Genomic DNA, 27,974 nt, shown 5'->3' with positions numbered 1-27,974 from the left:
CTCAGAATCTAATTGGGGTAGGGGTTTTGAATCAAATCGTGACCCTAAGAATCCAAATCGAATTGTGGGATACCGTTGTCACACCAGTAGGATCTAACCCTGAAAAGAGGAAGCTGTGTCTCACATTTAAGTAGGATGTCTCTAGCCAGCTCCATAGCGATGGCGGTTGAGGCTCCTCCTTTGAGTTGTAGGTAGCACCAGGAGAGCAGACTGCCCTGCAGAGACCAAAACAAGGAGAGCAACACTGTCCTGCTGGCTCCACTGTTCTCATCCACCATCATCACCTCACACTGAGAGACGGGAGAACAGAGAGGAACATTAGAAAGGCACGTAGAGAGATGGAGAGGGTTGTTGATAAATAGTAAATAAATGGTGTGTGTGACAGAGGTCTCACCTCTCTTGTTGCCACCAGTAGCAACGTCTCCATCACAGACAGTATGGGGCTGATGTCAAAGTCTGAGGAAGCCCCTTTAGGTGGGAGCAGGAGAAGGCCACTTGGATCCTGGTCACTGCACAGAGAAAACACAACTGTTGCTGCTCCACTGTGATCTGGACGTGTACGAGAATATGATCTTGTGTTTGTAGATCTATGGTATCCTTACCTGAAGTAATTACAAAGTGATTCAAATGTCACCTTCACCGACTCTGGCTGATCCTGTTCGGTAATGTTTTTCTGCAAAAAGGAAAATGATCACATTGTATCATCATTATCATATTATTGTTATCATCATCATCATCATCATCATCATCATCATCATCATATGAATGTTTTAATAAACTCACCATCATGTGGAAGAGTTTGTCCCGCCTGACGTGTTTATCGGGGAAGAAAACAGCTGCTCCATTAAGAATGGCCTTGACTGCTTCCTTGTGCAAAGCTTTATCCACTGATAACACACCCTCTGGACCATCCACAACTAAAAACACAAACAAGAAAAATATTATTGCATAGATTTCACAAATTTTTACGAATAAATCATGACAAGCCACAACTGTCAGATGTTGTCATTTAAAGTTACTACAAGGACTTTTACCTGGTTAGGAAATGGTCTCAATTGAGAAATGGTGACATTATATGACCTACCAAAGCAAACAAGAGCATCAGCGAGAAGATTGGCTATAGGCTATATGCTATATATATATTTTTTATATTTTTTTTTTTTTTTTAATAAATCCCCCAATTCAATTCCTCTCGAAATTAGTCGAATCGATTTACGGCGCGCAGACTGGAAGAGCCTTCCCAGTGGGTAGTTCGTTAACCAGTGTAAAGTTTAAAAGGAAGCAGGAGGAGATTTTTCTTTAGACCATTTTAAAATCATCGCAGAATGAAAGTTCCTTGTAGTTGCTTTAAACAAATGTGACCATTCAACAAAATGCTTTTTACTACTCCCAGTTGTATGACAACAGGTTCTTACTGTGGCAGAGGTGAGTGTAGAGTTCACAGACGGCCCTAGCAGAGTCAGACGGAGGCTCTGCACTGCTGGACGTTGATGGACAAGCCGCCGCTGCTGTGGCTCCCTCGTCGGGCCCTCGGCTCTCCTCTGGGCTCTGGGGCTCAAGTGGATTGGGCAGCATGGGGAAACAGTTCTGCATCAATTGGAGTAGCAGAACTCTGGCCTTCATCACCTCCTCTCCCTCACTGAGGCAAAGACATAAGCTCGATTACAGGTGAGACCTTAACATACCTGTGTCCTGACCTGTACGATGGTAAATATTGCTGCACTGATAGTTGTAGTACAAGAAAACAGCAGTTACAGTATTGCTACTCACATCTCCCTGAGTTTACTGTAGAAGTTCCAAAAGAGGTTCAGGCCGAGACCACTGAAGTCCAGAAGATACTTCTGCTTGAAGTGAGAGGCGTCCTGCAGAAATGGAGAGAAAGTCTTTAACAATTACAAAAAGGAATATGCCTCACAAATATGAAGTATCCATTTACCCTCAACAGTTCAGCAGTACAGTAAAAGGAAATGTTGTAATGGCCTCTAATGACTATAAAGTGGGCAGAAAGACTGACCCACTATAAAATGAAATCAAGAATGTGGTAAAAGCAAAAGTACGGAAGCCCTAAGAGGCAAGTTAATTATTTTTTTCCTGGTGATCAAAAAACAGTTACTTAGGAAAAAACTATTTAGGTCAGAAATTGAAAATGGATCACCAGATCTTCTTTTCTCACTTCCTTCTCAGGTCTTCCGCAGAAAAGAAAATGAGTAAAGAAATAAACACATAAAAGAAGAAAGTTAATTTACCAAATGAAATCTGACATTTTGGTTGATAAGTCTTATAAATAAATACAAAACCTGAGTCAAGTCTCTAACTCAGGCCAGTGGTATGTTAAATGGTAATATTTCTCATAAACCTCATCGTTTCCTGCCACAAAGAGCACGTTTGTACTTGTTCTCAGTCTCTCTCGTTTAGTGTGAGATCATTTTAAAGAGTAATATAAAAAAAAAATGTTGGTCATTTTTTTTACACCAGCTATTGTCATCATTGGCACTTGTGCAGTTCCATAAAACACTTCAGCAGATTTTGTACAACTATAACATGCTGGCTCACAATATATAATGCAGCGTATTGAGAAGCTTGCACTGTTTTCAGCTATAGTGGTATTTCAAGGTAATTATACTTAAGTATATTAATATTATTGATATTTAAATGATTAGAGATTACTCTAGTTGTAGATTAGTAGTTACCATTTCTCGTGTAAGCTGTTGTATAAAGTATAGTGTCTTGTTAAGTAGACAAAGGCCAGTGATGGCATCACAGTCGAAGCTCTCTCCCTCTGGACTGAGGTCGTCCAGGTCTCCGAGCCTCTCTGGCCCGGGGCACAGATAGCCGCTGAAGCTGAGGGACTGCACGCCAAGGCGCTCAGCAGAGTCCTGCCTGGTGCAGAGGAATTTAACCATCAGGAACTGGGAAGACAAGGAAACAGAGGATTAAGAGGTGTGGTAACTTGATAATGACAGCAAATTGAAAACGATGGCCTTCGTTTAACATACTTTAGTATGTAGAAATCCTATTTTTAATGTGTCCTGGAAGACCAAAATTATGGAAGTTTGAAAAAAAGAAAGTTTTGCCAGACTACTTTGCAAGTGTTTGTTGTTGTAATTAAAAATAGGACTAAAAGCATTCAGGTTTTCTTCCAGGTGAGTGTTAATTTTTCCATGCTCTCCAAACACAAGGTACATATATTGTGAAACTGCTCCCACCTATCACTCAAAGCGACCACGCCCCTAATAATGCGTAACTTTAAGCCTCAATATAATTACAACGGGTGAGTTGTATAGATGGAATCGGAGTTTCGGGCTTCCGGTGGAATCGCAATGCATGCTGGTGTGGCAAGCCTAGAAAAGTGCCGCCATATTTTATTTCTTCTCTACGTGTTTACATTGTATTTAGCTTATTCTTCAAGCGTGTTTACATTGTATTTGGCTAGTTTTTAGTGTGTAAGCATCGCTCTTCTAGTTATGGGATTTGGACACCGACATTGTGTGGTGAAAGGATGTTCAAACAGTGGGAGAAAGATAAATAAATGGGCAGAATCTCATTGTGAGCTTCACGATTGCAAACATTGCGACTGCAAGCCCCCGTTTAAACTATTTCCATTTCCAACAGCACTAAAGAACAATGATAGAAGGCTAGCATGGACCAAAGCTGTAAAGAGACAGGATTACAATGGGAAGTCTTGGGAGCCCAAGAAATCTTCGCGGATTTCGAGTGAGCATTTCATGCAAGGAAAACCAACAAATGAATTCCCTGATCCTGAACTCGACCTGGTGTATGCTAGTCTATCTACTTGATTTATATATTCACAAATATACTTTCTATATATTGAGTTTTATAATAATTAACAAACACAAGTTCGGTATATATTTATAATAGCTTACCCTGCAACACAACTGCAATAAGCACTTATGATATCGCCAGTTTTCTTGACTGCGCAGATCCATGCCGAATGTGGCCTATGGGAAACTTTCATTGAATTGAACATTTTTCTTTCAAAAAGCAATACTCAGAATCTGCGAGAGGATTGAAAGATATTTGTTTCAACCAGCCAGAGTCAAACAGTCTAAATGCTTTGCCTTCTTTGTATTCGTTCAAAGTTTGTTTATGAACATGGAGAAATGGTGAACTTCAGCCTCTTGTGGCCAGAATGAGTATTACAACAACATACAAAACTCACCTGCCAAAACTTAATTTTTTTTACGCGTTTTCATAAATGAAAAAAACTCACTTGCCTCTTAGGGCTTCCGTACTAAACACTAAATAACAAAATGTCTAAGTAACACAACACAGTGTTACGGAATAACTGGTTGAGGGGTTTGATAATTACATTACAGTTCATTTAGTGGTAATGAGGTTCAAATGTGTAGAAGAAAGACAAAATGTTTCTTAGATGCAGTGTGTACCTTTGCAACGCGACACTGCTGCAGCTTGATTTCCACATCGTTCCAGTCATCCTCGAGCTCAAACCAGCCAATGGGCTCGTCTTCTGACTGTGTTGGAATCTTCACACTGCAGGTCAGGTGACAACATGGTGCGTCAGCCATTCACATAAACCACTCAGGCAGAACCCACACTCCTGAGGGGTTCCATAACGCACACAAACTATCTATACTGTTTTAGTATTATCTTATTAGAAGTGCTGCATTGTCATACATGTAATGTATTTAGCAGCATTTACTCTTCAAAACCAGCACTCTGATTTGCTAATCATAGCTGTCCTTTAAAATATGAGGAATAATACAATTCAGACGGCTATGAAGGGATCCTTACTTGTCTTGTACAAACTCTTTGTAGTCCTTGTAGTCCCACGCATCATACTTTTTGAACCTTTTGAAATGTTTCTCTGCATCAAAAGGGTCTTCCTCCTTGTATGCAAACACCAAGCCGCATTTTGCTCCAATGGTTCCTTTTCGCACCTGAACACACAAACCAGAGAGTAAGTGTTATGTAAAGGAATCCTCTTACACTGCCGGGTTTCTTTAAAATTCTAAATCAAATAGAGACTCACTTTGATCTTCATCTGAGTGACCTGGAAGTTACTCTGGTCCTCTGTCGACAGGATAACACTGGCTTTCTTCCTGCCACTTTCTGTTAGAAAACCTTTGGAGGAACAAAAACATTCAGTTATACTTGAGGGCATGTTCACATGTCAGGGTTCGTCCAGCTTTTCAAGAGTGAAATACACTTTTCAAGCACTTTCAAGCACTTTCAAGGCATCTAAACCAAATATTTCCAGACTCTTGAAACATTAATCATCACATCTAAATTGCTACTATACATGCAATTGTAAAAAATAAAGTTTGCAGAATTCCTTTATAACCACAGCAATCAATCAATCAGTGCTGATTTTACCAGCTGTTCATAATAACTTTGATTGTATTTTTATTCATTTTTTAAATAACTGGTTATTCCACACCGGATTATGTTGAAAATCAATCATTTTTCCAGGAATATATTCAAAATTAAAGCATATTCCTAACCTTGAAAACATATTGGTTATAATTAAGCATTTTCCCAAACTTCAAGACTTTGTAGGAACCCTGATACATGAACTTAATGTTATTGCTGTTTTCTCATTGAATAAGGAGAGTCTCAGTTGTACCGTCTCCAGTGGAGGATTCTGTCAGCATGTTCTCTGGTCCTGATTTCTCCTCTTTACTCTTCACATCACAGGCCTGTAGGTGCAACTGGAGGGGCTTCCCTGTAATGAAACACAACGCATCACGACAGTGCATTTTCTATTAGATCATAGTTAATCATTTTCCATATAGGTTATAATTTCATTCCTATCCAGAGGCAATGATCTCCACACAGCACTGCAGCTTTGTAACATAATTAGGTATTTTCCACTGCATAGTCCACTAATGCATTTCCTCCTTGTAGGCGAAGCACTTTCTCTCCTAGATCTATGGTTTCAAATGGCCTTCTGTGAGTAAGTAAAGGAAGGGCTGGTCACATTACCATTGCGATTAAGTAGTCGCAGCCTAACGGAGGCCATAGACACGATGAGGGCGGAGGCCTTGTACTCCGTCTCTAGATGATCGCTGATGCAGGACAGGGCTTGGAGCACTTTTGCCACACTGCCTCTGGCTAGAGCAAAGGCCAGAAGGGTCAATTCTGCATCTGGACTCACACAGCAGCTACACAGGAGCAAAGAAACAAACACAAGTCAGTTTTAGAATGCTTTTAGTCATATTAAAGATCTTTGTGTCAGAGGTGTTTTGGTCAAATAAGTTTTCATACATGATCATAACGTCAAAATGTTTCCTCAAGTTTAAATTTCTTTCAAGTCAACCCTTAAATCCATTCTCACATGCCTTGAACATTTAAAGCATTATTGATCGATGGCTGTTATTGTTCCCACTGTCCATGCCGGTTGCACCTCAGACTGTGGGGATCTCTTTGTGGCCGGTACAGACAGAAGGAACATGAGCATGACTTTAAAAATTGTAAACCTATCCTTTAAAGCTGCCATATAGTATAGTATAGTAGCAGATACATTGCAATTTAACTGCTAATACTGATACTGGCAAATACTATTTACTCTTGAAGAGTTTGGTTCAAACAGACCATGAGCAAACTCTGGGGTCTCCCCTAAACACAGTATATCTACAAAATGATGACAACATTTGGACCAGATAATGTGAAGGCACACTATTTTCACTACAACTTTCCGTCAAATTTAAGAAATTGAAGTTTAAAGTCTCACAAGCAGAATGCTTCAGTAAAGACCAATACTGGCCATGACGCATCTCTAACACTGTTGAATATATATGTGAATAAACATAGTCTCCAGTAATATCTTTGATGACTAACTGATGAGACTGTTTCTGTCATGTTATTGTTGCTGCTGTTGTGGATAAAGACCCGGACCACCAGTGAAGGATTTACAGCACATCACATGGAATGGAAATAGTGTGTCATCGCCCCGCTAAATCAATACTTTGATTTTAGCCTGTTTTCATTGTGATGATGTCAGCATTATGAGCGCAGTGTGGCAGTGATGGGTGAGTGTGCTGATGTAATCCCAGTAGGTCATTACTCTGCTATCCTGAGGAGAAATCCATCCACCTCCTCCAGGATGTTCAAAGAGAAGAACTTGGGGAACTCTGTGGATGACGGTGTTAGGGACAATGGTGGCATATGCCGTAAGGCTTTTCTAGGAGAAAAACAACACAAAAAAAGCACTCAGAACCCAAGCGCTGGACAAACCACTACACTTAAGTCAACATTAAAATCCTTGCAAACATTGCTGCACTCATTTTTACATGTCCAGAACCATGAGTTGTGCGTCTTACTGTGTGCTCTGAAGGACAGTCTGAGCCAGTGCAGGGTTAGTCTCCATGGATGCCGTGACCAAGGAGGTGAGGAGAGACAAGTACCAGATGGCTGAAGCATCAGAAACAGACACCTCTTTACTCTTGGTAATCTGATAGCCCAGTGTCTTTAAGCCATGAATACGCGTGTCACATCCGTCGCTCAGGCACCGCTTAATGTTGATTTGGATGTCTGGGATTTGGTGAAGAAATAATGCAGTTAGCAGACTGGCGGAATAAATCATGCAAAAATGCCATAATGGGTGGCTTCATTCTCTGAGAGCGACATGAAATAGATGTTGATTGAGGTAGAAACAAATGAAACAAATCCCTTGTATTAATAACTATGAGAAGGTAAATCGAAGCAAAGCCAGCCAATGAATTTCAATTTGCTCATTGTGATATAGTAAATCATTCACAACTAAACAAAACAGGTTCAAACCACGAGACTGCTTTCAAAATACATAGCTGAATTTGTATCCATCATCTGAACCTCTGCTAATATATTTGCCTGTTCTTGCTCACAGTTGCCTGGTTCAATCGATTCTCGCTCGCCTTTATCCTCATTCATATATGCATCGGAGTTTGTGAGTTTGAGCCTAGCTTCTGTGTGGCGAGACGACTTCTAATAAAAGGTGGTCAGCAGCAAATAAAACAACAACAACACACCAGATTTGATGCCTGGATTCTAGGCTAATGGAAGCTTGCATGAGGATTTAAAGAGAGGCACTTAACCACTCAACTATATGAACCCCATGCTTTGTCTTCACAGAAGTGGTGCAAATTACAAATGTAGTTCCTCTACAAGCATGAGCGAAAGAAGACAAGCCCAAGATAAATAAACACAAAGCAGACAAACTGACAGCTGATGACTCACAGGGGTGTGTGATGTTGGCATTCTCCAAGAGAGCTACGTAGCCAGTGACATTGCTGGGGATGCGGATATCTCTGATCTCCTGCAGGGAACGCCGGTTTTTCCCGACAGCAACCGAGACCAGCTGAGGCATGTAGCTGTGGTCGTTAGAAGCCACTGCAATCGCTAGACGTCTCAAAACCACATCAGGTTTCATTTTCAATCTGGAAACAGAAAACAGATGAGTTTCCAACTTTAAATGTATTATACACGTGGACCAAAACCTTCAAGGATCAGGCACACATGACAATCAGCTGCAATGCCTCGAGTCACATTTTACAGAGCAGATGCCCTTGCCTTATCCAATGTGAGCGTGCACTGCCGTCCGACTGCCAGAAAGATGCAGTTTCCCCATTTGTCATCTTGTAAATGTCTGCAACATTGGATGACGCTTCTATTGTGCTGTAGCACTGTGTGACCACTTTCACTTTATCCACCTCCGGATCACGGTCCAGCTCTGCTCTGTACTGGATATCTAAATCTGAAAGACACAAATACAGATTAGGACGGCTCTGTAAAGATGTGCAGCGGTGGGAGACCGATACAATTCTAAATATGTATTTAGTGTTATTCAGTTAAAAGCCCTTATTCCAGCTACTTTATTCATCTGAAGTTCACCTTTCTCCTTCTGCAAGAGGAATTCCAAGAAGTCCTGAACCACACTGGACCTCATGGTGCAGATACTGTTGTAGCCCTCTAAAATAGGGAAGGGGATGGCACTGCTGGGAATACGATTCCTGTGTAAGAACTTAAGGATCTTAGAGGCATGTGCCCCTAACCGGTCTTTGGTCTTGGAGAATATGTCAACAAAACCTGTGGGGAAAAAAATAACAAGACAAAGGGTGTGGAAAGATATTCAGGGTTAACTCATCTGCCAAATGTGAACAATACCTATTCATATAAGGTTGAAGGCAGGATGAACAATCCTGGTAAACAAATCACATCTCATACCTGGAGTTAGGGAGCACGCCTGTAGCTGTCTTATTACATGACTCAGCTCTCCCTTTAGATTAGCTCCATTGGAGTTCTTCAAGGCAATCAGCATGCTCTCTACATCCACCACCCCATCCCCCTCTGCATCAAACTGTCCAAAGGCCTGAGACAGGGACAAACACAGCACACATTGTAACACTTTATATCTGAACATAATCACTCCCATTCCTGCGCACCATCACAAACCATGTGGATACAACTTAAAGCTGAAATTGGCCAACAATTGGTGTCCTTCATTCACAGGACACACACTATGCTCTACCTTGACTGCTTGTTATCATGTTATACAGATTTTATATCTGTTTAACAAGTCATCTTTTGACAGAAAAGCTCTAAGTCTAAATGCTCACAGGGTGTGTGTTTTTTTTTAGCCAATTGAGCCTATAGTGTATAAAGTATAGCAGTGGCATTCCATGTGTAGCACACAAAGCCAAATGCAGACTAAAGTACACATTCATTAGTCAACCCATTCATCTGCAACCTTTGGTTCAACAACAGATGTCAGCCAGCAGACAAAGCAGTGGGTATTTGGCTACAAGAGGCCAAAGCTCAAAACCCAGTGACAATAAACCTGACAAGCAAAGGTGACATCAGGAAAGATAATTTGTCTGACTTATTGCACACCCTGAAGATAACTAAACAGAGTACAGGATATCATGCCCTCAGTACGCTATCATATGTACTTATCACTCATCACAAACGGCCATGACAATTATGGTATGCTTGCACCTGGGACAATAACAACATGACAGTTAATGACATTTCACATGGCATGTGAGAGGCACGTTTGCCTCTCTGCACCTAACATTATATACCTCTTCACATTCATCTCTCGGGGCATCTCTGCTCTCCAACATCTCACAAAATTGTTCCACATTGACGGACTCTTCTCCTCGGTTTAACCGGTCCTCCAGCCACCGCACCAGGACACCCTCGTTCCCGGCCAGAACAGACTCCTGAATGGCGACACCGGAGTCGCTAATGCGAGCCGCCGCTTCTCTCAGTTTCACTTGCTCCAAGAGTATCCCGGGGCTAGGTGGTCCACCGGTGGGCACGGGCGGGTTATTCGTCCCCCTTCCGCTTCTCCCAGAACCGGAGCCACCGCCGCCACCGCCTCCGACACCGACGGCGGTGGCCGCAGAGGCCGGACTGTCTTCCGCGAAGCCGGGGCTCTCCGTTTCTATGTCTTCCTCGTCGCCGCTGCCTCCACCGCAGCCGCTCTCTGCGTTCCCCATGTTAGTTACACCGACCTAGGGCTCCCCGAAAATCTCTCTCTCACTGGGTGTCAGTTTTGAAACGGTTGTACCGGTCTGTACACAGACCTCTCTAACCTACAGCTAGAGCTCTGCCGTTCACTACTACCGCATTGACGTCAACGTGCCCAAAACGTCCTTTTGCGTTCAGTTAGCGCATGCGCTGTGGCGTTCTCTTTTTACGGAAGCACCTGTGTTGTTGTCATGGGTGAATATGTCACCATTCTACAATTAGAAGAGATGTGATGTGATGTAAATGGATGATATACCAACACGTTTGAATGAAAAGCATGCTCGGCTATGTATTGGTCGCGTTTTTAGCCCTGGCAGTTTTGTTCATTCCTCGCGAGTGGTCCGTAACATTTGGATATGGATCAAACCAGGGGCCCCCTGTGCAGCTCCTGAGCAGCCGTGAATTATCACTTTACGACGGGGGGGAAGGCAGCAAGGGCCTTTACCTGGCCATACTGGGGCACGTTTTTGATGTACACAAGGGACAAAAGCACTATGGACCTGGTGGTGCTTATCACTTTATGGCAGGTGATTCTCCGCTTCTTCTACAGTGCCCATATTATGTTGATTTTAACACCTGAGCTCACAACCACAGAGATATATTTTAATGTTTAAATGTAGGACACTGGTTACCTGATGCTGATTATAACCCCAAACCCTCAACAAACCTAAATTAGGATCTTAAATTCCAGTCTAATGTCACATACACAGCTACAGTACATCAGTAATCTATAGCCTATACAGTAATGTCCTATATGTGTGTGCATTTTTCAGGAAAAGATGCCTCACTGGCCTTCATCACTGGGGACTTCACAGAGATTGGCCTGAGGGATGATGTGTCCAGTCTGTCCCCACTGCAGCTGATCGCCCTTTATGACTGGCTGGCCTTCTATCAGAGGGAGTACCAAAGTGTAGGTATGTGATGTTTGCCCCAATGTTTTTAAATTGCAATTGCTTGTCTGATGTGAATTGTTTTAGCAACTGCTGAATTAAGGACATCCATGGACATCATCTTCAGTAAAACACCAACCAATGTCATTCCTCCATGTTTAATTTCAGGTCTGTTAATAGGCCGGTTCTATAGCGAGACTGGGCAGCACACAGAAGCCCTCCTGCAGGTAGAAGCATCACTAGCAGAGGGCCAGCGAATCAAGGCCCAGTCTGAGGCTGAGAAAGGACGCTTGCCAGCCTGCAACTCAGAGTGGAGCGCTGCCAGGGGAGGAAGAGTCTGGTGCTCCACTAAGAGGTGTGGAAATAGTTCTGGCCTAATCAAATATTAACTAGCCTACAGTGCATACACTGCGATGTTGTGATTAACCGCATACATTACTGGAATAGAGCATGTCTTACAGTAGCGGGCATTTTATTGGTATGTGTCAGGATTTTCACGACTGATTTGTTTGTTTTTCCTCCAGCGGTGGAGTGGATAGAGGCTGGACGGGAGTCCCGCGGAAGCTCTTCTCTCCAGGCTCTACTGGTGTTCGTTGCGTCTGTGTTGAAGACCTATCTGCAGCAGAAGAAGACCCCAACCTGCAGAAATATGACAGCTGCCCACCACATGCTGAATCATGCTCTGTGGAAGAATTCTAGTCTCTGGACCAGCCCAGTAAATGGACCTATTCACTGCCTGCCTTTTAGCAGCACAATACTCAGACTTTAAGAATGAAGAAGAGAAGTCAATGCATTGGTTTTTGATGACCTTTATGTAAAGTTGTCCTCCCTTTCTCTAAAAGGATACACAAGGAAGAGACAGGCTAGATATCTGAGCATACAGATACAATATAATGTGCATAAAAGATTAAACAATGTGCATAAAAGATTAACAGAGGCAAGATTTAGGTTTGTCACAATGACAAGCACAAACTGCATTTAAGTACAAAACAGTTGTAGTGGTCAAAAATATCACACATTTATCTGTACAATTTAACAATACTTAGAGGCCCCACTACTTGGCCACATCCCTCTGCTCCACATTCTCCCCAATGATCGGAAATGTCATGTGATCTTAATAAAGTGCACCCGTTAGGCTTAGAAATCAAGAGGGTTAAATGTGACGGTCAAGACAACTTGACTTGAGGCAACATTGTGGGGACTATGATCACAACTTTCTACGAGGACCTTATGGCAGATAAAAAATGGAATGTAATTATTTGGTGAATGATTTTGAAATATGATTTAGCATTATGACGCAAAGGCTACAAATTAAATGACATGCATAGGCATAATAGGCATTTCTGTAACTAAGGAGGATTGTTGAGAGAATTTTGTTTTGGGGACCACATTAATATGTTAAGCTCACATTTTCACAACTTGCCATGTTAAAAAATAAGCATTCTATTTAATGTGGCTTAATACATGATAGACTATGTAGCAATCGTGGAGAAAAGAAACACCCATTTCATGAGGAATTTCATCCTTGTCCAGTTGTGCCATCTTTCACCACAAACAGTAAAGTAATTCAACGTTATATTTCTGAATAGAACTGGATCCAACTCGATTAGATCTCTTTTGGAAATTATGCTCATTAAAAAAAAGTCGAGTTGCTTTATCTTTAAATCCTTCTCATCCATCCCACTTTATCCAGTCAATACAGAATAGGGGTAACAGAAGAGTGAAATATGAAAGATTACAGAGAACATGCTCACAGTTCAGTCCTTGGAGATTTAGTGATCAAGGTCAGGATTTACAATTGTACTTTGTTCTTGGTGGGCAGCAGACTCCGCTCTCTCATACATCAAGGTATTCATTTTGAAGCATTGAATGTTTGTCTTTGGGCAGGTCACATAGCATAAAAGGCTGCTGATGGTGGAATATCCCAACAGAGAACAGGAAAAATCCCCAAAAAGTGATTTGATTTAAATGTTCATCATTGAAATGAAATGTTGGGCTTGTGATAATAAGAGCTAATCATTACAAACATCATTGGGCTCGGGAAACCGATTAACAAACTGAGTCCATCCAACATCGAGATGGAGAGCTGCTTATATCCACTTTAAGATACTTTGATCAAAATAAACAAAATGACAATGCTTCACTTTCTATATGAAACGTCCCTCCAGAACATTAATAATTTTTTCATAGACTGGAATAGTATAAAGGTGATGGTCCATAACTGTCCGGGAGTCTCTTGTTAGTATGTCCTGCTACTGAAGTCCCTTCTCCTGGTGTGCCTGAATAACTGTGCCAAATTGGGCCCGGCATGGCCAGCGTCAGAGGGTGGAGGATATCCAGGCCACTGCATTACGACGTTACCCCACCCAGAGTTAGTACATCGAAGCAGATGTCACACACCCTCACCGGCTTGTTCAAGTCAAACTTGATGATGGGGATCTCCTTTATAGAGCACTTGTGGCACAACAGGCGCCCACAGTGGCGGCTGAAGTGAAAGGAGAAGACACAGGATTAACCATACAGTTTAACACAAAATGAAAACAACTAGTGGAATTAATGAAAGAAATATTAGAATTATGTATATATTTTTAAACAGCCATTCCACTAACCAGTGATGTTTCCGTGTTGTAACACCAAACTTGGCAACACATTCATAGCAGTTGGACCCATCACACCAAGGGGGCTCTTTGGACAGCATATCTAAACAAATTAATTAATAGATTCATCACAAATACATTGTATCAGAGCATATCACTTACTGTGGGGCCGTCGTTTTAAAATACAGTGTTGCCTAATAGATGAAGTGGGAAAATGTACCTAGAAGGCGGAAGAGCAACTGTTTGGTTGCAACCTGGTAGTTGAAAATGTTGATGCCCTGATTGTTATTGACTCCCAGTCGAGCCCCAGCCCTCACAATGGCACGGCACAGGTTTGCATTTCCTTTCATGTAGGCCAGGAGCAGAACTGCAATAAAATACAGGTCACAGTCATTCTATCACACGTGGACCACTCGTATTACTATGCTATATGTATACAGTGAACAATATAAATAATTAAGCAAGCTCCAGTACCTGTGTTCCCTTCATTGTCTGGTTTGTCCAGAGGGTATTCAGTCATACACTCCAGGAACAACTCAAAAATGGCAGCAGCGTTCTCTTTCCCATAATGGCCTAGTACGTGCATTGGTGACTGACCCCTAAGCAGACGTCATAAGATCAAAAGTAGAGAAGTTGACATTATAGTCTACAGAAAGTTATACGTTATGCTTAAAAAGCTCACACTTTCTATTTTGTTAATATTATATATTTCTGTTTCTTTCTGCCCGATGGTGTTAATGTTGCTGCTGCAATGACCTAAAAGTTTGATCTCATTGTTTACTGCGAGAGAACGCCAGTGTACCTGAGATTGAAGGCCTCCGCGTCAATGTTGGACTCTGTGAGAAGGCTTCTGACATTGTTAAGGCGGCCCTGCATCACAGCCAGATGCAGAGCTGGGGAGACAACAAGGACGGACAAAATAATACAATATTATTCACAAGGATTGTGGTATATTGGGGAGGTGGAATAACAATGAATAATCAGCTGCACAACAACAGAGAATAGAGTAACTCCCCCTGGAATTTTTAAACCACCTGAAAGCAATGACTCCTTTGAAGAATGCAAGATCTACAGACAAACCCAGACTGGCCACGTAGGGACAACTCTTGACTGTAATTTCTACCATGAGAAACTCGTACCATCTTGTGTAAAGAAAACTGGATTTATCCTTTATCTTGAGGAGCATTCGAGTAAAATAATCTGGATATCAATACAGCTTTGGTGTCAACTAAAATGCAAGACCCACACAGAAAGGAGCCTCTGGCAGTTAATATTACTGCGGTGCTACCGGTCCCTTGTCAAGTCCCTGCATCAGAATTTGACAGCTGTTGTCTGGGTGGTCAAACGTAGGCAAACTCTTCAGGAACGGGGGTTTCTTTTAATGTGGTCAATTTCCCTAGACATAAAGAATGTACAGTTCCTCACCATCGAGAGAAATCGAGTACCTACCCAACGAACCAACAGTCGAATTTTAGGGTCCAGACCTAATGTTCAGTTCCTCAACATACATTAATAAATGACCATCCTTAATCTGAAATTGTTAAAAGACACATTCTGCACCGCTTATGGCAAATCTGAATATTGGTCATTGGAAGGCAACACACTGATTGGCAAAGGACTGATAACTCCACCGCTTAGTTTCTCAGAATCGATAGGGCTGAATGAGAGATTGAAGCAGCATGGCCCCTGAATTGATTGGTAATCTGACTATTGATTATCTGTTGTCCTCCATCTCCTGTTGTTGCTTGAGAAAAAAAGCATAATTCAACCCTGTACTGTTCCTCCTGCTTCTTAACCATCTCCAACAAAAACAAACACCTCAGAGCCATCACACGCCACTCACAATATCAAATGAAACTGCTAAACCAACATTTCACATCACTTCCATCTGGTGGGAGATACAGAAAACAAATAACCCTCGGAGACAATAGATCTAAATGTATTGTTTAGATTTGTCCATTTGAGGGCCATTTGTTGAATAGAAGCATCGCAGTTTACAAAGAAACAGAAGCATAACGATAAAGAAGGTAAGGTACCGTTATTGCCATTCTCATCCTCAGCAGCAAAGTCTACTCCATTCTCTATCAACACAGAACAAATAGTTGCCAGGTCCTGCTGGGCAGCCAAATGTAGTGCTGTCTGTCTGTGTTTGGTGAGCTCATTTACTTTGGCTCCGGCAAGCAGCTGGAAGCAGAGAAATGCAAAACTCAAAACAATATCAACTGAACCGCTCTTTCAACAACACTTAAATTGCAATGAACAGTCAAATGCAGAGGAGCGAGAAATTGTTAGGCTTCTACCAGGTTGCGGACGATGATCTCAGAGCCAGCCTGGACAGCCAGGTGGAGAGGGGTGAGTTTGGCTGCATCCTGAACCCTGGAGTTGACATTAGCTTGGACGCTGATGAGGAACAGGACACTTTCGATGTCTGAATTTTGCACGGCCACGTGGAGAAAATTACGTCCCTTGTTGTCCACCTGGACAGAAACAGAATTTTGAGGTTAGGAGAGAATACTACTGTAGCTGTATATAATCTTTGTAAGCGCTACAGTCAGACAAACTGGTGCTACCTGCTCAGCAGCACCTGGCTCCCTCTTCAGAATAGCCTCTGCTGCCTTGTTGTTCTTGTGCGTCATGGCACAAGCGAAGGGGGTCATTCCTTGACGGTCGCGAATGTTGAGACGAATGTCTGGATGTGAAATGAGGAGCTGTATAATGACGTTGTGCTGGTTGCTAATGGCAGCATGGATTGGAGCCCTGCCCTCTGCATCCTGACAGAAATAGACAGACATCAGATTAAACGCTTGGAAAAAGAGTATGTTTACAGCTCACTTGGTAATCTTTCATTAGCTGTGGCAGGAAAAATGTAGAAGACAAATGGACCCGCTGCTGTGACACGACTGACCTGTGCATTAACATTCGCTCCAAACTCTAGAAGGCACTGCACCACCTCCTCCAATCCCCAGCTGCTTGCCAGGTGGAGGGGCGTTTGTCCATCTCTGGCTTCTTCATCTCCTTCCCCGTTAGGGCCTGGCTGTCTAGTGCTGTTCACGTCACAACCACTATACACACACATGAGGCAGACAGTAAGTTAGCTACATCCATCTCAATAACAAGTTTAAAAACAAAACAGGTCTGAAATAGATTTTTCAGACCATATTTGACTTTATCACTCTGGGTGCAGAGGATGCTCTTTCAGATTGATTAAAAAAATGTCTAAGCTTTTTTTAAATGGCAAACTTTATTAAAAACTGAAATGTTCTCAGCACAATAATTGCCTGTATGGCAGAAAAATAAATCACAGTATAGGCAAATATGTGCATTCCCAAACCCTAATGGTAAGGAGGTTGGCAGACCTGCGGATGAGGAAGCAAGCAGAGACCTCGTTATTCTCATCGACAGCTCTGTGCAGGAGGTTCTGCTTGCAGCCAGAGGGTCCTGTGCTCCAAGAAGTCGCATCACAGCCATGGCGGACCTAGGTGGAGAAAAGACTCAAAACAGTCAAAATGCAAGACAATATTATTATTTCCCAAGCAGTAATCTATAAGATATATCTACACCCACACCCACACCCACGGCTCATTAAAGGTATCATTTCATTTTTCAGTTTCAATTCATCTTGAATAAAGTTGTGTAGCAGTTAATAACTGGCAGTGTTCCAAAGAGGAACTAAGACGGTTCCATCATCTCTAAATTGCCTGTGTATGCATTTGTCTCACCAGCGTGGATGCAATATCTTCCAGGCCATTCTCCAGAGCCAGCCACAACGGCGGGTCTCCTTTGTCATCCACTACAGACATATCACCTCCTCTTGTGCAAATGGCATCCACCACCAGTGGCAGCTGGTTACTGATAGCCAACTGTAGTGCTGTTTGTCCCTCCTGGGTCCTGGTAATGTAGAAATTATAGACATAAGATACAAAAAAAGATACATTCAGAGCACTAATATAGCAGCAAACAACTATTTGCTATGTAAAGATATAGTGGAGTAATCTCTACCTGAGCAGAGAATAAAGTTGCTCACACCAGGGTTACTACATATTTTCCATTTCAAAATTATTTTCCAGAACTTCTCAAAAGATTTTTCAGACCATATTTGACTTCAACCCTGAAGAGGTGCAGAGGATCCTCTGACAAGACTAAAGTGCTTTTACCCTTGCGTACGGCTTACAATTGCCGCCTCTAGCTTTCTTTTCCGCTTTGGAATCCTTATCCAACCAGGCTTCATCGGCTTGTGTGATCAATACATTTTTTTGAATTTCAAAATGTTATATTTAAAAAAAACTATTCTGTAAACACAAATATTTTTGTAAACTTTTAAACGTTATAAACCTTTTTTCATTCTTTCAGCCAGTCAGTGTGTGCGTGTAAGTTCATGCGAGTCCCTTATTTGTGCGCCCCACTGAACCAGCTAACGGCCGCCACTCTGCAATGAGCTCATAAGGCGGTTACAGCTGATAACACCGTCCCGACACAGTCTCGGAAATGAACGGCCACCCTCCGATTCCCCCGCAGGTTAACAGCATTAGCTGTCAGCACTGTTTTCGCACGGTTAGCAGCTCGCCGCCGGCTCAGACGTCGCCATGTTGAAGCAATCACTCAATCACAGATTTGCTCTGAATTCTGTATTGAGAACCACATTTGTTTTTAAACTTTCTAATTGGATACCGGCAGAGTGCTTAAATAATGCCTGAAACTAATTTGTCTCTGCTGATGGTGTAATTAAAAAAAAAAGGGGCCTGTTCCTGCCACACAATCCTGAATACATTTTTTCCTCCATAACTTCTGCATTTTGAGTTTCATCTTAGGCCATATCTTACCACTGCACATTACTTATGACGTGTTGCTGAATCTGGTTGAAATTCCAGAAGAATAGCAGAAGATAGGGGCACACTAGTTCACGTCTGGCCAGCGGCCTTAATTGCATGTCATCTCCATCTTTCTCCCTATTCATTTCCTAATCATCATTTACTGTACTCATTAAAAATTAACTAATAAAAGGCTTAAAATGCTCAAAACAATAATTTAAGACAACAGTCTGCACAAATGCTTTATAACTGCAATGTAACACAGGCGTTACCTAACATTGATGTCTGCCTGATGCTCAAGAAGGAAGAGGGCACTCTTGCTGTCCTGTCTGTGGATGGCCATGTGAAGCAGGGTTTGTCCATTGGACATAGTGTCGTTGATAGAAGCCCCTGAGCCCAGCAGTTGAGCGGCTATGTTGTGCATGCCTGACAGGGACAGATTGTACAGTTATACATCACATACTCAGATAACAATGCAGTCTTGCGACAAGGTTATGCACTTCAAAAAGATTATTTTTGATCGACTGCATTAAGTGATGTGTACCTGTCCAAAGGGCCAAGCCCAGTACCGTCTGGTCCATGGAGTCTTTGAGGCTGAAGTCTGGAATGATCTGGAGGTTGTTGGTGGCATGAAGTGCATTTGCTGCAATAGAACCATCAAGGGAGAGATAAGTGGATCCATTTCAGGATGTTTAAGGACATTATTGATAACATAATGAGTGTAGTGAGGTAAAGCAGAAATCACTGCCAAGTTTGCAGCTTAGTTACAAGCTTTCAAATGTATACATGCTGACCTTTTTGCTCGAGGATGACAGACACCACATCTGGGTGGTTGTTAGCTATGGCCATGTGGAGGGGGGTTTGCATGGCTACACCAACGGTGTCGTCAGACAGAGCCTTCTGGGTCTGCAGGTTGGGGTTGGCCCCTTGCTGGAGCAGCTCTGCCGTCAGGCTCGCCAGGCCACAGCGGCACGCGGTATGAAGCGGGCTCTCACCCTGAAAGAAGGTAAAAGGATTAATAATATCTTTATTAGTGCCACATAAACATTTCTACTAGATCTTAGGATGTAATAATGTATTTCTCTTTTCCATGAATAAAACGGGAGAGGGGGGGGGGGGGGGGGGGGGGGAGTGACGACGACAAAGCTGCATTTGTAATTTTCTAATCATTCTAGAAAATGTTATATCCGAGTTTACGTCTGTATTGTATAATGACAGAAATATACCGCCTGCACAGATAACTATGTAATAGTCTGTGATGTGGCCTTATGTACATACGCACCAATTTGTTGACATTGTTGACCTTTGCTCCATGAGTGGCAAGGAAAAGTGCAGCTGCCTCATTGCCTGCCCTGGCTGCTCTCTGCATTAGACAGTTTTCTACAAGAGATAAAACAAAAAGGGAAATACAACGAGGCATTAAAATCACCATTTTATTCAAGAAACGACTGGAGGGAGGTTATGAAACAGCACCTGTGGTAGTGTCAGGTGCATCCGGATTGCTTCCTCTCTGGATAAGCTGGGCTGCAGAGCTATTCTCGTCAAACGAAGTGCCGTTAACTACTGGTGCATCATCTTCAAATGGGTTAACTGAGGGGTCTGAAGACACGGTGATATACTGCAGGGCCAGCCACAGAGCTGTGCTGCCCTCATGGTCCTTCAATTCCAGGTCAAGCCTAACGAGATGGGAAGATTACACAAGGTTACACGCAGGATTATTTTTAGTTAAATGACCAGGGTCACATGATCTTAAAGGAACAGTTCATTCCAAAATCAAAAATATATATACTCACCTGTTGTGCCATTAACCAATCTAATTGTTTTGAAGTGAACTGCCGAGTGTTGGAGATATCGGTCTGCCTTCGTTCCAATATTATGGAACTAGACTAACTTTGAGCACCACAAGTCGAGTGCAATGTAGTTCCGTTACATTAGAGAAGACAGACCTCTCTATGGACGATACCACCAACACTCACACAACTCGCACCAAAACAATCTAGATTGATAAATAGCACTACAGGTAAGAGGGGACATGTCATTTAGATTTTGGGGTGAACTTTCCCTTTAAATATTGGTGCTTTCAAACAGGGTTGTGTTTATGACAATCTTTTTAAGTATAATGTTCTAAATTTATAAACGGTCATATATACATTTAAATGTTCTTCTTATTTATCCGCATGACATATAAAATAAACAGGAATCATATAATATCCAATTTAGTCAAGTATAGCTATGGTGGTCTCATGAGATTAACTAATTGAACACCAAGCGAGCTGTTAGAAACAAACCCACTCATTCCATTTGACGCAGAATGTAACTCACTGTTTGAACTGTAGTAGCTGGTTGAACACCGGCTCATTCCCCGATGCCACAGCTTCATGCAACGGAGTTCTAAAAACAACAAGAGACAAAGCTGAAGCACCATAGTACTTTGCACAGTAGTTGGCCACCTTTGCAATCCAACGAAGTTCAGAGTCCAGTGGCCTACCTGCCCTTGCTGTTCTGCATGTTGGGGTTGGCTCCAGTCTTGAGCAGAGCCTCTGCGATCCGTGCCATGCCGCTCATCACTTCCGCAGAGTGTTTCTTGGGGCTGAAAGAACAGACCAGGTGAAGTGGGGTTTCCACCGCCCCCACTGTGGCGGCATTCACCTGAGCCGAGTGGCGAATCAGGAAGATTGAGGCAAATTCGTCACCTGGAAGAAAAGGAAGAACGATCAACAATAATGAAGAAACCTCTAAACCTCTAAATCTATTGTTCACACAGTAACCAGGTCTGTACAAGAAAAAGCCTTCAAATAGGTTATTGAATGGGTTCATTAGTAAGGTATCATGTAGTATGTTTTTGAGTGAACACCTTGGCAGCTCCGCCAAGAAATTTATTTTGGACATCAAAGACACAAAAAGTGTATTAATAACTCCCACACACCTCTTTGGATGGCTTTATGCAGGAGGCTCCAGCCACTCTGGTCCACCATGTCCACATCTGCTTTGTTGTTAACCAGAGTGGTGGCAATACTTTCCAATTTACAAGCGAGGGCCAGGTCAAGTGCCAGGTCACCGTTGTTATCCAGTTCATTCAGCTTGCCAGGCAGCTGAAAACAGGAGATAACGAGTTGAAATACAAAACATAAAACCTGTATACAGCATATTGCGAAACCTTTATTCTATCATGCTGGTTACACTGTAATAAACAACAAAAACAGCTAGTTAGTGAGCAGGTAATGAAGGTTATCTGCATGGAGCTGACCTGTGAGTCCATCTCAATGAGATAGAGAAAGACCACATCTTCTCGCTCAACTTTGATGGCTTTGTGGAGAGGATACTCTGTTTTAGATTTGATCATCTTGTACAGTAGTTGGGCGCTCATGGTGCTGAAATCTTCTTTCCTCAGATCATCCTAATAAAACACAAGCAATGAAACACAACAAAGTGTCAAACATCAGAACCGACCCACAATGGAGAACCTCAACAAGCGTCACCCGACCTAAAAATAATGTTAACCGACTCTTAAGCTTAATCCTTGCTTCCGTGAAAAGCAGTTATCAGAGCTTGAGACTGAGGTGTCAGAAGAGGGGACAGTTAACAGCAATTGTCTACACCAACGTCATAAAGATAACCTTGACAACTGCCGAGCTGCGCTGTCTCTGGATTTATTGTATCGTAAATGATGAGATGCCTCATAACCCTGATCCGTCAAAAAGCAGTAAACATGAAGAGATTAAACCAGAGGGAAACACAGCAGGCTCAAAGTGATTCAGAAGTGGCAGTGAAATGTGTGGATGACCACATAATCCAGACATCTTATAGCAGAGAGCAAACCAACATGGTTTGGTAACGCATTTTCAGTGCCAATATCTCTTTTCAGCACACGACTGAAAAAAACAATCATCCATCCCACACACATATGCCAACACATGCGCACGAACACCCCCTAAATTGGCCATGTACAAACCGTGCCTGAACTACTCACCCAGTGACTGGCTATGATCTCCCCACAGTAGTTCATCAGGGTGGTGGCATTTAGCTCCTCAGCTGTTTGGTAGAAGCGAATGCAGTTCCTGACATTCACCGAGGACATCACGCCTTTTTCACACCTGTCCCAGCAGAGAAACAAATGTATTTCTGGGCCGTTAAGCCACATACGTTCCTCTATAAAATGTTATGCAACAGTAATGCTGCTACTAGCAACAATTAAAGTGTAATTGTAGCCTGCAAATGAGAAGTCAGTATATATACGATTGGTGCTGACCTCTCTCTGAGCAGATGAAGCTGGAAGCGGTTGGCCAGCTTCATCAACTCAATAAGAAAGGCATCATCGTCAGTGAGCTCCAATTCATCCGTGTATGCCCAGCGCAGCATTGCCATGGCAACCTCAGGTTTGCAATCTGGAAATCCATTATTTCACCAAGTCAGGAATTTATACAGTGATCAATTGCTAACCTACTGTAATATTGTGAGAGGAGAAATGTATATATATATATATATATATATATATATATATATATATATATATATATATATATATATATATATATATGTTTCTGCAAACACATCACAAAAATAATACACTTTTTTTATTATTTTAATAACATTATTTATTCCTTTATTTTGAATACATCTGTTTAGAAGTACACATTTATTTGTATTCAAAGCCAACCAATTAGTTTACTGTGAAATAGGCAACAGGGCTAAAACCAACCCAGAGCAAAACTGAGTCCAATACTGGACTTTGACAGTCTGCATGATCCGCTCCAAAATAAACATTCTGTCATCGTCTACCCATAAGCATGTTGACTGACAGGTGTCACTAGGTCACAAGTGGATTTTCTTTATGATTTAAGCTACTCACCAGATAGGTCCAGTTCAGGGGTGGAGGCCAGGTTGGCCAGACTCCAGACATCACTGCGAGCAGCCAACACAAACTTATGCGCACTGAGATTCTCCCCTGCTACTTTCACTTTCAGATCACTGCAAAACCAACACATTCATCTCTGAGAAACCAGGTATATAAATCACAAATATTCTAGGTCTCCAATAATGCTCTAACTCTCAAACAAAAAGAAATAATATCTGCACTTTCAAGTCTAACATTTTTTAACAAATTAGTTGTTTAAAAAAACCCCACTCTCAAACAGTGTCTCGCTTGTGCAGACACGCTACTCGTCCAGACAAAGCCCAAGTGTTTTAAATAGTTTTAGTGAAAATGCATTTAGTGAAAATGCATGTGCATGTGTGTTTGTACTGCACGAGTTATGCACTGTGAGAGTTAGTAAACACATGTTTTGCTTTGTTTGTTTTTTTAAACACGGCCTCTCGTTTACTTTGATTCATAAAGACTTTTCTAAGTTTTTGGATTCTTCACTGTGAAGGCATGAGAGAAAAAAAAAGTTTTCTTCAAGAACTCAAGTTAACAAGGGGTGAGGAATTGATCATTTTGTAGGTGAAGTGTTCCTTTAAAAACACAGTCACGGCGTCCCAGTATTCTCACCTGGTAGCACAGGCGACCCATATATAAAGGCTGAGTCCTTGCCACAGCGGCCACTGGTTCGAGTCCGACCTGTGGCCATTTGCTGTATTTCATTTCCCTTCTCTCTCTCTCTCCCCTTTCACAATTTGCACTTCTCACTATCATAAAAACTTGAAAAAAATCAATAAAACACAGTCACAAGTTTGTGTTATGTGACAAGATCAGAGTAGGCTGATTGTAGACACATAACTACATAATAACATTTGCAGGAATGCTGAATAACCAAAATCTCAAAGCCATCACTTTCAACCATCATCCTCCTTACCTGTACTGTTCCTGCTGAAAGAGGTTGGCCACAATGTCCAGCAGACGACTAATGAAGGTGTCTGCAGCTGTAGGGCAGGAGGAGCCCTGGCCAGGGGCTTGAGCAGTAAGCAGAGCACAGCGCCTCTCTGTGTCGGCCAGCTTCTGCTGCATCTTCACATACTCCTGCCTGAGCAGGGCCAGGTGCTTCTGCAGCTTGGCCACCTCCTCTGTCCCACATCAAGGTTTTGGAGACAGACAAAGGACAAAACAAGATGTGGGGATACAAAAAGTAGGTTAGAAAGAAGTATTTCTGAACACAGGTTAAAAGTGGACCTTTTGAAGCACCTTTCCCCTGAAAGTAAAAGAAAGGGTGTTCCAAAGTCCAATTATTCCAATATACAGTAGCTAGTGTTTGTGATTTATTTTAAACTTTTTATTTGTCGCAGTGACAATATGACAGGGAAGAAAGATATCATGAAGGTTGTGAACTGCATTTGCACCTACAGTACTAAGGGTTTGAGTTTTCGGACTTGATCCATTTTTACTTTTCATAATACTGGCCTGTTTCTTGTGACACTTTCCCATGTCACTGTAGTTTCACAGAAAGAACTTTTTTTTTTTTTTTTCAGCATTCAAGATGCAAATTCCCAAATATTGATCTTAAAAAAAACAACTATGGCAAAATCTAAATAGTGTATTTTTTCTTGGATAAACCTTTCCCTCTTCCTCTAAATCAGGGGTGTCAAACTCATTTTAGTTCAGGGGCCACATGCAGCACAATTTGATCTCAAGTGGACCGGACCAGTAAAATCAGAGCATAATAACCTATAAATAACGACATCTTCACATGTTCCCTTCGTTTTAGTGCAAAAAAGTACAAGTTCATTCTGAAAATGTTCACATTTAATGAACTATCTTTTTACTAAACATTATGAACAACCTGAAATTTCTTAAGAAAAAAAGGTGCAATTTCAATAGTATTAGTTTATCATTTACACATGTGTGTTACAACTTACAGATCACAGTGTATCTACAAAGGCACAACACATTTCGTCACAGGTATCTGGAACAGTATTTTACTTTATAATCAAAACAACTCATTTTTACTCTTTGCAAAGTCATCCTGCGGGCCGGATTGGACCCTCTGGCGGGCCGGTTTTGGCCCGTGGGCCGCATGTTTGCCTCCCTTCCTGCTCTAAATGAAATACACTTTCTACAGAAATGTGTGTTACAACACTATTTTCTGTATCAGCTTTATTCCAGAGTTTCACGGGGTCCCATTTCCTTCCTTTAAACCAGTAAAGTTTTAGTGAGGAAAGAATGCTGAGACGGCACGTTACTTTGTCCTCCCTTGTAAACCGTTACTGGCACAGCTACTGGTCATGAGGAACAGGAGGGGGTGCTTCTGAAAACCACCTGATCAGCTCAACACAGGAAGGGCGGTATGGAGGAGCTGCAGCTTAGGGCCAACTGACCAGCCAGTGGACGCATTCTTATACTATATACTAAAATACACCTTCCTTTTGCAGGATTTAGCTGGCATCGCCAATGTATTTACAAACAAGAACAAGAAATCCTCCAACATTTAAAAACAATGCACCATAAACTTGAAATGTACTCCATTATGTCAGGACTTGTTCACATGATCTAGTCTCTTCCAGACTGTGTAAAGCAATAAGCCAAAGCATTTACTGTTGGTAAACACAAAACACAATGAGAATACTATCAAACTAGGCCACTGACAACATCATTCAGGCATTGCATGGGGTAATTTAAACATTTAAAAAATATTTTTTTAATTTAACTTTTCTATTCAAACGAAGGCTCATTATTATTATTATTATTATTATTATTATTATTATTATTATTATTATTATTAAACATGCCCAAACAGATATGCTTTCTGCTCAGTATCAATGGGGAAGCTCCACACACAACCCTGACACTGCACAGATCGGAGTGAAAGTTATCTGGATTCAAGTTGGTAAGTAGACTTCCTTAAAGAGGAACACACGGAAGACATCCCCTTATGTCTAAGCCAAATATAGGTGGTGCCCTTGGCCACTTCTGCCAGGTGGTGCAGGTAACGCGTTACAGGGAGTGACAACTATCCTGTCATGTTTTTAGTCTCCTGTCCCGTGAATGTACTATCCATTTCACAGAACTGATATCAAACTAACATTATATTTTTTTATTTGTTTATTCACGTATGTTCTTGAACAGGACACCGACAGTTAAAGGAGCTTTGACTGTTAACGTTACTGAAATTATGACGTTAGCTAGATAGTGTAGATCGTTTGATGCGATCCGTGACGTTGACATTTAATTAAACCGTAATACCAATAATACCTGAAATTATGTAAGTTAACATACGGCTTTTTTCTTACGTAGCAAACCAGCAATCTGCCTAAACAATAATTATTCTCCGCAGTCAAACCCACCAACATCTCTTGTCCGGTTCGGCTAACTCGTAGCTATAAAATTCAGCTAGCACCACCAACGAGAGGCTAACGACAGAGCTGGCTCACTGGCAAGCTGAGTGTGACAAAACAAGTGTCGCAATGCTTCATATTTTTAACAACAGACAATGCACGGTTTATTTAACTGCCAAGACACCAGTTGATTCGGGCCAACAGTTCAACCAGCATACGATGAAAACAGGGAGTGTACTAAATAGTCAAAAAACCAATCTCATACCTTCCGCCATGTTGCTCAGCGTTAGCTCCGTGGCTGATAGGTCTCTATCGCGATATGACGAAGAGCCAGATAGTAGGCAGTGGTGCTGCGTTCAAGTGCTTCCCGAAACACGTTGATTGGTAGTTTATCACATCACCATTACTATTCTTCTTTCACGGAATATTATATTAATAAATTGTTAATTTTAAACACGTGGTTTAGTTGTCAATGTGACGATGATTTTCTATATTATAGTGTAAAAGTTGTTAATTTGATTTCTTGACCCCAAGTAGTACCGTACTGTCCAAATTGGTGAATGGTGGTCAAACGTACGTTGCCTTCAGGAGCTCCTGCTAAACTCCTACATCTAAATGAAAAGTCTACTAATGTGCCAGGCATATTTCTACAGTAAGAGAGGTACACAAAGAACACTGAGTTAAAATCATGTCTCGATATACATAATACTACAACAATAAATGCAAAGACTGACTCATTTATGGTCAGAGGAAAATCATATTTCTCAGACACTCCTATTATGAAATACTGGAGTATGTATAGGTTTACTGTAAAAATCAATCTCCTGAATTGGGTATAATCATAGTCTGTGGAACATGCCCAATTCCTGCAAATAAATCAAATGGAAGGGGTACTGTGCTGTACATTTTGTGTCACAAGATCTATAATGATTTAGTAGATATGTTGTACTAATTTCTAAATTATACGGATAAAAACTGAAGCT

General features: G+C 41.7%; 3 protein-coding genes across 3 annotated transcripts in view; 1 reads left to right on the top strand and 2 right to left on the bottom strand.

Annotated features, from left to right (window-relative positions):
• The window catches only part of zzef1 (zinc finger, ZZ-type with EF hand domain 1), a 39,858-nt gene extending 29,398 nt beyond the window's left edge, over window positions 1-10,460 (bottom strand). Inside the window, exons 1-19 of the mRNA XM_029447778.1 lie at window positions 10,041-10,460; window positions 9,184-9,328; window positions 8,851-9,045; window positions 8,530-8,713; window positions 8,197-8,396; window positions 7,302-7,512; window positions 7,046-7,162; window positions 5,965-6,143; window positions 5,606-5,704; window positions 5,012-5,103; window positions 4,774-4,919; window positions 4,407-4,512; window positions 2,691-2,909; window positions 1,771-1,862; window positions 1,416-1,639; window positions 784-917; window positions 603-673; window positions 395-509; window positions 125-290 (exon numbers count right to left, since the gene is read on the bottom strand). Coding sequence (XP_029303638.1) covers window positions 125-290; window positions 395-509; window positions 603-673; window positions 784-917; window positions 1,416-1,639; window positions 1,771-1,862; window positions 2,691-2,909; window positions 4,407-4,512; window positions 4,774-4,919; window positions 5,012-5,103; window positions 5,606-5,704; window positions 5,965-6,143; window positions 7,046-7,162; window positions 7,302-7,512; window positions 8,197-8,396; window positions 8,530-8,713; window positions 8,851-9,045; window positions 9,184-9,328; window positions 10,041-10,460 — 3,115 coding nt within the window. The remainder of the gene's footprint in view (window positions 1-124; window positions 291-394; window positions 510-602; window positions 674-783; window positions 918-1,415; window positions 1,640-1,770; window positions 1,863-2,690; window positions 2,910-4,406; window positions 4,513-4,773; window positions 4,920-5,011; window positions 5,104-5,605; window positions 5,705-5,964; window positions 6,144-7,045; window positions 7,163-7,301; window positions 7,513-8,196; window positions 8,397-8,529; window positions 8,714-8,850; window positions 9,046-9,183; window positions 9,329-10,040) is intronic.
• A 197-nt stretch (window positions 10,461-10,657) lies between these two features.
• cyb5d2 (cytochrome b5 domain containing 2) lies at window positions 10,658-13,519 on the top strand. The gene is made up of 4 exons (XM_029447980.1): window positions 10,658-11,018; window positions 11,265-11,405; window positions 11,550-11,736; window positions 11,906-13,519. The coding sequence occupies exons 1-4, from the start codon at window positions 10,760-10,762 to the stop codon at window positions 12,078-12,080; spliced, it is 762 nt and encodes a 253-aa protein (XP_029303840.1). The 5' UTR covers window positions 10,658-10,759; the 3' UTR covers window positions 12,081-13,519.
• Window positions 12,175-27,356, bottom strand: ankfy1 (ankyrin repeat and FYVE domain containing 1). Its single transcript, XM_029447979.1, has 25 exons — window positions 27,257-27,356; window positions 24,579-24,786; window positions 23,636-23,754; window positions 23,036-23,171; window positions 22,757-22,880; window positions 22,034-22,183; window positions 21,713-21,878; window positions 21,275-21,479; window positions 21,109-21,177; window positions 20,260-20,462; window positions 20,069-20,166; window positions 19,581-19,782; window positions 19,331-19,429; window positions 19,059-19,212; window positions 17,698-17,866; window positions 17,335-17,453; window positions 16,884-17,040; window positions 16,549-16,749; window positions 16,279-16,455; window positions 16,015-16,162; window positions 14,781-14,871; window positions 14,453-14,577; window positions 14,199-14,345; window positions 13,991-14,081; window positions 12,175-13,866 (listed from the first exon to the last, which is right to left on the bottom strand). Exons 1-25 carry the CDS (start codon window positions 27,264-27,266, stop codon window positions 13,731-13,733), a joined length of 3,504 nt encoding a protein of 1,167 aa, XP_029303839.1. The 5' UTR covers window positions 27,267-27,356; the 3' UTR covers window positions 12,175-13,730.
• Between the last annotated feature and the right edge of the window lie 618 nt (window positions 27,357-27,974).

Source organism: Cottoperca gobio, chromosome 14, assembly GCF_900634415.1.
Source record: "Cottoperca gobio chromosome 14, fCotGob3.1, whole genome shotgun sequence".
Taxonomy (NCBI): Eukaryota; Metazoa; Chordata; class Actinopteri; order Perciformes; family Bovichtidae; genus Cottoperca; species Cottoperca gobio.
Note: the sequence above shows the minus strand (reverse complement) of the source record. Positions and strands in the feature narration are given on the sequence as shown.

Coding starts and splice junctions, on each gene's coding strand:
- cyb5d2 (XM_029447980.1), top strand. CDS start 10,760: ATGAAAAGCATGCTCGGCTATGTATTGGTCGCGTTTTTAGCCCTGGCA. Junction 11,019..11,264: donor TGCTTATCACTTTATGGCAG/GTGATTCTCCGC, acceptor TGCATTTTTCAG/GAAAAGATGCCTCACTGGCC. Junction 11,406..11,549: donor GAGGGAGTACCAAAGTGTAG/GTATGTGATGTT, acceptor GTTTAATTTCAG/GTCTGTTAATAGGCCGGTTC.
- ankfy1 (XM_029447979.1), bottom strand. Junction 16,456..16,548: donor AGCCAGGTGCTGCTGAGCAG/GTAGCACCAGTT, acceptor GTTTCTGTCCAG/GTGGACAACAAGGGACGTAA. Junction 14,872..16,014: donor GGATGAGAATGGCAATAACG/GTACCTTACCTT, acceptor TTGTCTCCCCAG/CTCTGCATCTGGCTGTGATG.